Source organism: Oryzias latipes, chromosome 23 (genome assembly GCF_002234675.1).
Source record: "Oryzias latipes chromosome 23, ASM223467v1".
Classification (NCBI taxonomy): Eukaryota; Metazoa; Chordata; class Actinopteri; order Beloniformes; family Adrianichthyidae; genus Oryzias; species Oryzias latipes.
In genome coordinates, this window is record NC_019881.2 from 23036665 (window position 1) to 23049028 (window position 12364).

Genomic DNA, 12364 nt, shown 5'->3' on the forward strand with positions numbered 1-12364 from the left:
TTTTTAAAAAGGGTCTGAGCATCCTGCTGGTATTTACGTGTTCGAGCCTTCACCACCGTAGTGTTTTCCAAGCTGCCACTTCTCGTCACTATGACCACAGAGTACAGGCGCCCGGCGACCAGCGAGCTGAAAGAGCACTCGGGCGGCGAGGAGCTAGACACGGCGAGGATGTGCATGCCGCGCTGTCCGTCTTTAAGCCTGACGAGGTAGCTGTTGACCAGGCCGACCGCTGGATGCCACGACACCTGGAGAGCATCTGACCTTCCTCTGTTAGAAACAGTCACGTCAGAGACGGACGCTGGAGCTGCAAAAAGAACATCCCAGATACAGGTATGTAATCAGCGCTGGCAGGTGGGTGGAGTCTATCTAAAAAGAACAATTGAACACAATCCTAATATAAGGACGATCAGCTTTTTTTGTGAGTGTCTGAGTGCACTGGTGTTTGTATCACAGGAAGTGGGGAACTTCAAAGGGCTTTGCATAAAACATTTAAAGATTTAATAGAATCAAGGCTGCTTGCGCCGTTGTTCGGCCCCGCCTCCTTTTGACCCGTCACTCTGCCCAGAGCACCATGTGACAAATTCATAAAAAAGTTTTTTTTTTTTGTCAAAATGGCAGCTTTTTTGTTGGTTTTATCTCCATAGCAACCATTTAATGTTTTGGTCACCTGGTCTATGTCATTTTTGGAAGAATCTGCACAATTAGCCTTTTGGATTTCCTTGGCACCTGAAGTTTTTCGTTAACCACGGTCACAATCCTAACATTGTCATGTTGTATCTGTAGAGTTTGAGCCGCGGATTCACGTATTACATTTCACAGCGATTCTCCAGGAGTCGGGAGACGATTGCTTGATATCCCTGGGAGAAGTTTAGAGTTGTAGGTGGACCTACAGGTGATTTCTTTTTGGAGGAGGATTCAAGATGGTGGCCTCCTCTTTGTTGTCAAAGGTCAACAAGACTTAACCCTGGTGGCGTCTGTGTGAGATATGAACATGGCTTAAACTAAATTCTTCTTTTCCCACATTGTAGAAAATTGCGAAAATCTACAAATTTTACACCTTGCCACGGAAAAGCCTCGAAGCTGTAGGTCCTGTGGCCATCCCATAATTATTGTAAAAGTTCAGTTAAACTTGTGTCTGTGTAGATTTTCGATGTGATCATTTCTGCTGCCGGGTCATTTGCCCCGGGTGCACGGTGTGTGGTCATTTTGGGGCTTTTTTTATTTTCCCTAAAAAGGTGATTAGTGAAAACGATCTGCTGCTTCAGTGCAGATGCTGGACAGAAATGAGGATAGAAGTGATAATTAAAATAAAAATGTGAGGAAAGTTCAAATGAACTGAAGTTCAGCTGAAAGTCACGGCACAGATGTAATCAAATTCAGCTGGGAACAGGTGAGCCTTTAACCTGGATTTAAATGAACTGTTTCAGCTGATCTAAGGCTTTCTGGAAGTCTGTTCCACATCTGTGGAGCATGAAGCTGAATGCAGCGCCTCCCTCCGTGTTGGATTTGGAGTCTAGCAACTGGCCAAAGACTGGATCCAGATGACTGGAGACGTCTAGCTGGTGTCAATCATGTATTTTAATGCTAAACCCTTCAAAGCTTTAGTTCAGTAACCTTCAAAGTCTGTTTTAACGGACTTCTTGGTTCTTCTGTTTTTGGGACGGGTTGTGTTTTTCCACAACCCGTGGAAAAACACAATCGTGTCTGATAACAGAAGAACCTCAGAAGTCGTTCAAAGCTTTCTAAACCAGCAACAGAACTTTAAAGACCGCCTTCTGGCGGACATGCAGCCACTGGAAAGTAGCGGTCTACTTTATTTCGGTCCATGTCAGAACCCAAGCAAGCAGAGTTCTGGATTGGTTGGAGTTTCCTGATTGATGTTCTTGGTCGTCTTGTGTAAAACAGTGGCAGCATAAAAAGGCTGCAGGTTGTTCTGAACAGCCAGAGGAAGCTGGAATGTCCTCAGAAAACCGTGTGTGCACAGGAAGTCTGCAGACTTTCTTCTGTGGCCTTGCTGCCATTGTTTCGCCTGATGTTATCGCTCACTTTCAGTACCGCCACTGCGAGGAGCGCCGCGGTCCCTCCAATCTGAACCCCCCCACACCTTTCAGGCCTCACATTTACCATACTGTGGTTTTTCTGTTTGGATTTAGTTTAAATGAATGTACTTAAATTCTTCTCAGAATACCAGAAAGGATTAAAACCTCTTTTTTTTGAGTCTATTATTGTCCTTTTGTACTTTATTTCAGCTTATTCATAGAAGTGCTTTAGTGTAAAAAGGATCAGAATCCCTGTTTTCTGTCTGTTGTTGTGGAGCTCCGCCTCTTCAGGACGCCGCTCAGACGTGGTGTTTAGTGTGAACATTCCTCAGCGCCTCGCTGATCTTTTCCTGTTTTGGGTCTGATTGTTTTGGATGGGAAAGTTCTTCATGGGAATCTCGCATTGACACAATATGAGCCCCACTGCCCGACGATCCGGCAGCGTTATTATATAAGTGTGTGGCTTTGCGAGTCCGCAGATCCTGAATCAAGTCCAACTTTTGTTTGTCAGTTTTTTTCACGAAAGAGTTTTTTTCTCCTGCAGAGAGTCTGGAAGCACCTGTCCGAGCCTCCAGGCCAGCGGGTTTGGAGTGCAGCTCCCCGCTGACGGAGGCTGCCTGCAGCCTGTAGAGGGCGCCAGGCGTCAGTCCAGTCAGCAGCAGAGATGATGAAGAAGCTGGAACGCTGTGGTTCTGGAGCATAGAGCTGCAGAAGAAAAAAAACGGATCACAAAACCTTTTACTCTGTGAAAAGCAGAAAAAAAGATGTGGACTCACCTGTCCTGCAGCAGGATCAGGTTGAAGGAGTCCACGTCACCTGGAGGTTTTTCCCAGGAAGCCTGAAGGCTATCGACCCCTGAGCTCCTAAGGTTGATGGTCCGTAACTCCATCGGGACTGAAAGACACGACCAACCGCCTCAGCGCCAGGATCCTTCAATCTCAACCACCTGCAGGCGACTCACCCGTTCTGCCCTCCACCCACGCAGAGGCGCTCAGATTCCCGCTCCTGGTCGCCACAGTGATGTTGTACAACCTCCCAGGTACCAGCACATTGAAGGTGCACTCTCTCATGTTAGGATCCACCTCCCTGGTATCCACGGTAACCATACCTGGGACAATTGACAGATGGGACCACCTCTGACTGAAGGGACACCAACGAACCATTCATGCATCCCATAGGGAAACTCCGTTACCATGACGAATGGTGAGCAGGTAACCGTCGCGTGAGCCGGAGGGGGCGTGGCTCCACATGGCGCTGAGCGAGGACTCATCATAGTGGCGAATGTGGAGGTCCAATGGCGCAGCGGGAGCTGCAGGGAGATTTAGAATTTTTTAAATCTAGGAATTGTGGGTAAAAATGACAGAAAACCTTTAAAAAAAAAAAAGAGAGAGACGTGTGCGCATGTCCGTAACGTTTACAGCTATGTTTCTAGCGGGCATGTGACTCGCGTCAACAATGCGCTAATAGCACTTTCAGCATATGGTATTCAAACTGGACAAGCAGGGAGGGGCTTCTTCTGTTTACTAGCACATGTGCATTTTGACCCCTTTCTTCCTGAATAAACATTTCCTGGTACGGTACGTGGACCCAGGTGGGCTTTCTCTGTGGATCTGACCTGTGAGTCCGTCACAGCTGCTTTCGGCCGTCAGTCCTCCGCTCTCCACCGTCAGCACAGCTCTATACGACCTTCCAGGAATTAGCTTTGTCCCAGGGAAGCTGTAGTTCACCGCCCCCTTGTCCAGAAAGGTGCTAAATATCTGCTGGGAGCCGTCGGACAGTGAAAGGCTGTAGTTCTCCCAGTGACCAACAGGAGGCAGCCAGGTGAGGACGAGGCCGCCGGAGGAGGACGGGGACAAGGAGAGGAGGGACGCTGTCGCTGGAGCTGCAGGCAGGACAAAAACGACGATGTGACGATGGCACAAAAGAACAGGGAGCCTTTTTGTCTTGCGGTCTCACCTTTTGTGATTCTAATTTCTGATTGGTTTGTCAGGCTGCCACTCCTGGACTTCACTACGACCTGATAGGCCGAGCCGGGGGTCAGCTGGTCGACGGAGACAGCCACGGCATTTGGATGCAGAGTTTTTTCCCAGATGTTTGCGCTGCTGGAAGAGACGAGGACGATGAGCTCGTCCACGTCGCCTTTGGGCTGCTGCCATGACAACCAGAGGCTGGTGCTGTTGATGCTAACTGCAGTGATGTTGGAAACCGCAGAGGGCACTGGAGAGACAAAGAGTTTATTTCCTCTCTGAACTGCGTCTGTGAGTGTTTTCCTTCATTTTTTTGTCTTTTTTCAAACTCTATCGCTCTCCACCTGTCTGTGCTTCGATGCTGCTGCTGCTGCTCTGCGTCCATCCCGCCTCCGTCACCATGGTGACGTTGTACCGGCGCCCAGGCGTCAGCTGTGACAGCGTGTGCTGTGTGGCAGTGCTTTCCAACACCTCGTTTCTCAGCAGATCTTTGAACGAAAAGGTGAGTCGGTGAGGTCACATGACCCTGGAGCAGCTCGTTGATTGGACTAAAAGCTTCACAAAACATTTGTGCACGTCCACATGCAGACGTACTGGACTGATCCGGACTTGCTGAACCCTCCCACAGCTGCAGTCTGAAGCGCTGCGTCCGACCTGGACCGGCCTGCCAGCCCAGGTCCAGGCTGGTGCAGGTCCTGGAGGTCACGGCCAGGCCCACCACAGGAGACGGTCCTGAGCAGCAGAACACAGGAGAACATTTTCAGCAGCAGCTTGAAACTGTGTTTAAAAACCGCTGCCAGACGAAAAGCTGCTCATCTTCTAACATCCCTGAAGTAGTTCCTGACTGCACCACCTTTACCCAGCATGCATTTCCAAATTCTTAATGGTTCCCGCCTCTTCAGATTCACGCTGTGGCTAATCACACAGAGCTTCCAGCACCTTCTCCCTTTGGTCTGAGGAAACTGCCTCTGCGTTCACCAGAGATCCTTGTTCCCAGAGTTCTTCGGTTTGAACCAAACCACTTTCACAGCACCAAGAGGGCCTTCAAAGGAAACCAGGCCTGGATCAGAGCAGGACCAGACCTACCAGGGTGAAAGTCTACTAAGATGCAGAGAAACTTGTTTGAGGAACTCTGTTAAAATGTTTCATTGACAAGTCAAGAAAATCTATGGGTTAAACACTTATGAAAGTTGTTTTACCTAACAATTTCCTGCTCCTGCTTAAACTCCCAAACCAGAGGCCAAACGTTTAAAGGCAGTAATAAGTGAGTGAGTCTGCCTGGAGGCCCCCACCATGAAGAATCTGTGGAAACACCACAGACACTCACAGATGTTTGTGTTCACTAAGACCACCGATTCAGCCGTGGCATCACCTTATGACATTTCCTTTACACTCTTTAGTTCCTGTAGATCTCTGATGGTCCCACCCCCTTTCTGAATAAACCAGACCTGAACTTTCGGACTGAATGCTAGCCGAGACGCCACACTTTCTTTGGTCGTTGCGCGGTCTGATGTTTGTCCAGACCGACTGTTTTCATGGTTTTGGTGGAACCTCAAGCGGCTGGAATGCAAACAGAGCAGCAAAGGTCAGATAAGAAACCGCCACGGCTTCAGCCCGCGTGTTTGTGTCGCTCAGAAAGGTTATGTCAGGAATCGACTGGGCGCAGCAACTCTCCATTTCCTCCCAACCCAACACACATGCACACGATTGTCACACAAACTCACACAGACACACACCCTTTCCCTGTGCTTCCCACAGAACAAAGAAACAATGGAGGCAGGAAATGTCTGAACCCTGAGCTCTGCCCACGATGGAAATACTGGCCAAGGGTCCGACTTCTGTTCTGGAGGCCTGCCAGTGTGTACACACACACACACACACACACACAGCATGCACGGCTGCAGCTCTATCGACAGGCCTCAGCCGGGCTGTGGTTCCTGCAGCTAATCACAGAAACGCAGAGAAGGGAAGCACGGAGACATTAACTCTGAGACTCAAAAATATACTCCAGGAACAATGTGGGGGGGGGGGTTCAAGCTGGTTCACTTCAAACAGAGCTGGAGGGGGGGCAACAGCACTTAACCTCAGATTTGTTTTACATCTTCACACAGGCAAATGTTTAAAAATGTGAGATTAAAAAAAATATTTTGTGAGACTAACTCTTAAAGGAGGGTTCTCCTGGTGGTCATGGGTACTGCAGTAACACAAACTGAAGGAAAAAGATCAACATTCCCTTTTATAACAGAATCTAAAACACAAACTTCGCTTATAAAGTGATATAAATGCTTTCGTTTGATTATTGTGATTTAATCTTTTATAATGAGCAGGGGTCACTTCAGCCCCGTCTTCTCATTAAAGAGACACGTAATCCGTGTATTTTCCATACTATAGGGCACACCGGATTACAGGTTGTACTGTCAATGAACCTTATGAACTTTGGTCACATGTAATGCACATTAAGCAAGACAAAAGAGTCGGGGGTAAGTCCGCCATTCGGACTTTGTTTTCACAGTAACGTTAGCCACGATAGAAACATTAGCCACGTTGGTGTGTTCAAGACTCCTGTTGCGACTCCCAACCTTGTTCGTGATAAGTTCAAAGTAACAGCCGGATGCGGCTACAACCAACACTTCTGTGATTACGCACACTCCCAGCTTTGTTATTAAACTGCCTGACACCGCTACACATTAGCGTTTCCACAGTAACATCCAACTTGTTTGCAACAGGCGGACATTTTGACAGAGCGCCGTGTCAATCCTAAAATGACGTCAGTGAACACAACCAGAACTGAACCGTATAGAAGGCGCTCCAGATTATAAGGAGCACGGGAACTTTTTGGGAAAAAATTAAGGTTATTAAGTGCATCTTATAGTGCAGAAAATACAGTCATTTATACATATAAAAGTCGAGCACTTACTGGTGTTCACGGTGACGTTTGCCGACTCGGCGTCCGTCTGCGACTCAACCTGCAGCCGGTAGGAGGTTCCAGGCTCCAGGTGATCTAGAACGCAGAGGAACATGTTCCTGCTGCTCCTGCTTCCACTTGTCTGGTTTCTTCTCCCCTCCACCTCCTCCTCCGCTTCCTGTATTTTTAGACACTCTGCACCGTCTCCTCTGGACTCCGTTAGGTTGAAGGAGCAGTTCAGTCCGGCGGTGCTCACGCTCACAGAAACCGAATCCAGACCGGAAACGACCTCAGACACGGAGATGCTGCAAGGGAGGGAGGCGGCGTGGTCCTCGGGTGGAGATGCCCTGATCCCATCCTGAAAGAGGAAGACAAAAGTCAAAATCAGGATCCCAACAGGAGATCAGGATCCCATCAGGGGATCAGACTTCTTCTCCTCAAAGGTGAACTTTCTGAGTGGAAACGTGCACCTTCTGTTTTCCTCAGAGGCGGAAACAACAAGCTCTTGCAGGCAGAAGACCCACAGAGAAAACACGGGGGGGCACGCTTTTATCCCATTGTTCTACCAAACTTCATGGAGACCCGCGACGGTTCTATTCACCACAGAGAGTCAATGTTCCACAAAAAGAAAATCCCTTTTTTTTTTTACGAAAAACAAGTTTAAACTTGAATCCTTTTTACCTTCTTACGTCCAGCGTTCTTTTTCTGCTTCTGGACTTACGGAGAACATCCACCCACAAACGTCATTCTTCCGTTAAACGACAACATCTCAGTCACTTTAAAGAGCTTCAGTGACTCCATAGGAATGTTTTCTCAGAGCCGCTATGGTTTTCTGGAGCAGGAATGAAGCTGCTTCCCTGTTTTTGCAGTTTCCAGCCTGATGAAAGTTCAGCCTGCAGGTCAGAAGAAACGTCTAAAGAAACCCTTCATGAGGCTCAGCCGTTCAGTAGTTTCAGTTCTGGGAGAACTTTTATTTTTACTTTGGCTTTCACTAAACTTCAGTGAGGGAAGGTCTTTTTGGAGGTGGATTCCTCGGCTACGACGCCGGTCAGAAACGCAGCAGAGAACTTCCTCCTTGAAGCTGGTTTGAAGCTCCATTCACTTCAATAGAGAACCTCACAGCTCTGGATCTAAACTTTTGTTTGCTCTGGACATTCAAAATCAACAAATTTGTCCTTTAGATTAATTAGATCTGTCATATTTTTATTACATTTAGAATTAAAATGGTCACTAAATTATGGCTTTTCACAATAAATGTTCCAACCGTGAGTTCTCCTTACAGACCGGATCAGTAGAGTCTGCTTCAGTTCTGGCTCACTGGCTTTTTTTCTCCACATTCCACCGTTTTTTAACCTCTTCAGACCTGGCATCCTGATGCGAGGAGGTCACGTTTGGAGATCACACTCGTTCATTCGGCTTAACTGGAGCTCTGTTACGACGTGAGTTGAGGGTTAGCTCAAATATTAGCTCGGGTCTTAAGAAGTTAAAGCACAAAACATGGAGGCAATCCCAAAAAAATAAACAAATACTGACAATTTATTTGAATTATGAAACTCGGCATAATTCTTCAAACATCTGTCTTCCATCTCCTTTTCCTTTCAGGTTTTGTCACACAAACCTCCTGATCAGAGATCACAGCTAAAAGTCAGGAGAGGGAATAAATGGAACTCATGTGAAACTCCTAAAAACTGAACAAGAGTGACTCCAGAAAACAGACCTATGGCCTGAACACCTGAGCAAAGGTGAAGCCAGTTCATCCAGAAACACTGGAGGAAGACGAACAGGAAGTCACCTGTACAGCACGTCTGCTGTAAACGGCTTTGATCATTCTCTGCTTTCGTCCGAAACCATCTGTTTTGGGAGCGCAAAGCATTGTGGGCTTTCTGAAAGAATCCCTCAGAAATGATGCTCCTGCTGTTTCTCTGCTGAGGAGACAATGAAGGAAGCAGCAAACCTCCTTTCTCTCCTCAGAGGAAACACTTCAGTCTGGAAGGTCCTTCCTGTTGGAAAAGGTTTTCACAGAAGATTCTGTTTGCGTTTACAGCGTTTCGTCTCAGCCGACAGACGGGAGAATATTTCTGTGAAAAGTGAAGCTCTGAGGTTTCGGGGAACCAGGAAGTTCTACCTGGATGACCAGAAAACTTTGGACACAAAATCAAGAAAAAGCTGGAACGATGTTGGGGGAGAAAGCTGAAATGTTTCTTCTGTGAGTTCAGTCCTGCAGCTCTTTGACTTTTAACAGAAGACGTCAGTGAAGGAGTTTGTTTTTCTGCAGAAACACCTTAAAGCATCAACCTGAACCAAGCAGGTGGACATGTTTTCACTGCAGGTTTAGAGGAACCAGAACTGCTTCCTCCAGTCTGAGAAGACCTAGCTGGAGCATTGTTCCTCAAAGATCCGCGTGAAATCTTTTCCTTTTTTCTTCAGAATCTGACATTTTCTAGAGTTTTGCTTGTTTTATGGGAAACAAGTGGACCAGTTTACTCCAGAGAAAAGTGATCCTATCAGACCGCAGACGAGTGCGACGGTCCGGCCCTGAAGCCTCCGAACTCTGACGGGTCAAAGTACACGACTGGAAAAGCTTCTGTGAAGCCATGAATGTCACTAAACCAAAGGGACGTTCCAGATTAGGTTTTCCACTGCAAACCAGAGGAACGCCTTTCAGCTCCATAAATACTCAGACTGACCTCTATAACAGGAACTTTTCCCCAACATTACTTTTCCAACTCAAAAGTGGGACTGAATGTCTGCTGGAGACTTTAACCGAAATTTGTCAAAATCATAAAATTATTTCCCGAATTTGATCTGAAGTTTGTAACGTTAGAGGTCTGAGACAGGAAGTACCAAGGCGAGCGCGTTCACGTAACTGATCCGGCTTTGACTCTCACCTTTTATGGGAAAATGAGACATTCCTGGAATTTCTCCATTATTTTTTTCAGTTTACAATTAAAGTAAGCATTTTCTAGAAACTTCAGATCAACGTCTTTGAATTTCTACCATCCAAGTTTCAGACCAACTTAACAGATTTGAGGCTTTTCGTAAAAAGAACCGAACTCTGGTTGAACCCTGATCTAAAGAGATCTGGATCTCCAGACACCAAAACCTACGGCTTCACTTCAGCGTCTCAAACGTTTTTACTAAAAAAAGATTCCTGAAGCCAAACGGTGAGAAAAACCAGAGTTTAACCAGAAGCTTCTCTCAGAAGCTTCACAGGTGAGAATTATGGAGTTTTGCTTTTAACAAAAAGAAGACCAAACCTACACTTTGGTGGCCCAAAACCAGTTTGTTGAACCTTCAACAGAGGAATGAAGACTTGCTGAATGTTTCTACAGACTTCTTAAACCCCTTTAGCGAGCCGGTTTAAAGCCCGATTCCCAGCTGAAGCCAGAAGGCCGGATGGTTCTGAAACAGAACCCTTTTTCTGTTCGCACCTGCCGTTAATGTCGGTGCGTCTGTTGGTTTCCAGCGACCGGATCAGAGCGAGGGCTTCAAAGTCTTCAGCTCCCAGTTCTGAACCACACAAACTGTCGTTGCTCCAACAATTTCCAGTTACAAAAAGCTACCAAGGTTCAGTTCAACACTTTCATTTCTGGACTTTCTATGTATTTGTAAAGCTCACAGGAATCCTATTCATCTGTTTTAAGAAACAGATCAACTTTTTTGTAGTGTTTAAGTATTTTTTGCTTAAGAAAACAAACTCGAAACGGAAACCCGTGAAGACTTTGAGATGTTTGTGTTGACGCTCAGACTGACCTGTAGCAGCAGCAGCCGTGCGAAGAACAAACCCACAACTTTACATTTAAGCATTGTGCTCCTCCAGATGTTCAGGCGCAGCGCTCACCACCATAATCCTGAGGTACAAAAGTGGGTTCGGAAATTTTTCCAGACAGAAAAAATGAAACTGTATTCCTGTTTTTGCTTTATTAATTTAAAAAAAGCTTTTTGAATGAATATTTTCCTTCCTATGGAGAAAAAGTGATGATTTTTCCTTCAAGATTGGGTTCCGTTTGGTGCCTTTGGTCTCTTGTCCGTGTCGTGTCCATCCTCGACTAAAGCTGGTGTGACCTCGGGCCGGGCCTTTCCTCCCTTTTCTCCTGACCCGTCTCACTGAGTCTCTCTTCCTGCCCGTCTGTCTGACTGAACCAGACTTCCTCCATGGAGCAGCGGCTCTGACTCACTGCAGAAGCACCAATGCTAACCCAGAATATACGCCTCTAAAAATAGTGAGGCTCCAACCGCAGCACACCTTTGAGCTGAGAACTCTGATCACCAACAAACAGTTTAGTTCATTTAATGATATTACATTATTTATAAGCACTTATTTACTCTATCAACCAATGCGGTAAACAAGACAAAGACAAACTATTTTAAATCAAAGTCAGCATTGGTGTTGATGGTAAATGTGACAGAGATCCTGTCATGTCCATCAGAGACACTTGAAGGACAAGTCTTTCCTTCTGTTGTGATAAACTGTGGAACAACGTCTGTCACCTATGTTCCAAGGTTCTGTTGCCCTGGTTACCAACTGGCGTTTAGGCCAGAGCATTAATGTAGCACATTCAGGCTGGATACTTTCTTAGGTGTCCATTATGACTTCTAATGGAGAATCGGAATCCAGTTTTTACCCAGACCATGGGGGAAAATGGGATAAACAAGGCAGATTTTTAAACTATGACATGAAACCAGATGGGAAAAACACATTTGTCAAACAATAATATCTGAGGCCCCGTATAGTTTTACAGTTAAAGTTCATTTTAAACAGAGATTTCAGCTCCTTTAAAACTGTAAACAACCTCTAACCAAACACGGTTTTCTCCGTTTGTACTTTAACAGCTCCACACTGTGGTACTTCTGAAACTAAAATAATTACAAATCTGTGTTAACAGAGTTTGCAACCATTTAGAATATTTTCACTCATTTAGACTAGTTCCATAGCAGTTAAAGCTCCTAAAGAATTTTTTTCAAACAAGCTCATCTGGACTCAGTTTTTTATGTTGCTTCTTAGTTGAGGAAGTCTTGATTTGGAGGACCAATGTTTGTAACTAAATCCGGAGTAACTTCTAGAACCTTTGCTGCCAGAGCTTGCAATCATAAATGCATAACGATACAAAGCTGTGCAACGATCCATTTTTAAGGTTCTATATCATCCAACTCTTAAGTCTACTATAGTAAACAACGTCCATATATATGATCATGTGTTACCTTTGGCACACAAAGGAACAGATTTTTGGATAAATATTTTCGCAGCTTGTTTTCTTACCTGAAGGCGAAATGACTGTCGGCGGCTCCGCCTTTCTCTCCTTGTGCCCGCCCACTTCATCCTAGAGTCAGCCTCAGCAGCCTGTCTGCGTTTCGCCCACAAAGATAAAAAACATCCATACTTTTGCAAAGACGGCCGCTGTTCATATAAAAGAAAAGGGTTTAGCCAATCACCGCTGGCTTCACGGAGAAAG

At 46.0% G+C, this 12364-nt stretch overlaps 1 protein-coding gene across 2 annotated transcripts in view; it reads right to left on the reverse strand.

The window, feature by feature from the left end:
* Positions 1-11027, reverse strand: part of ptprb (protein tyrosine phosphatase, receptor type B) — a 28677-nt gene extending 17650 nt beyond the window's left edge. The window contains exons 1-11 of one of the 2 annotated variants that reach the window (XM_011491335.3): positions 10665-11027; positions 6924-7269; positions 4601-4738; positions 4351-4494; positions 3996-4256; positions 3655-3921; positions 3232-3348; positions 3001-3147; positions 2816-2933; positions 2599-2744; positions 38-304 (exon numbers count right to left, since the gene is read on the reverse strand). In XM_011491335.3, coding sequence (XP_011489637.1) covers positions 38-304; positions 2599-2744; positions 2816-2933; positions 3001-3147; positions 3232-3348; positions 3655-3921; positions 3996-4256; positions 4351-4494; positions 4601-4738; positions 6924-7269; positions 10665-10718 — 2005 coding nt within the window. In that variant the 5' untranslated portion in view covers positions 10719-11027. The remainder of the gene's footprint in view (positions 1-37; positions 305-2598; positions 2745-2815; positions 2934-3000; positions 3148-3231; positions 3349-3654; positions 3922-3995; positions 4257-4350; positions 4495-4600; positions 4739-6923; positions 7270-10664) is intronic. The other variant, XM_011491336.3, reaches the window with a different exon arrangement.
* Between the last annotated feature and the right edge of the window lie 1337 nt (positions 11028-12364).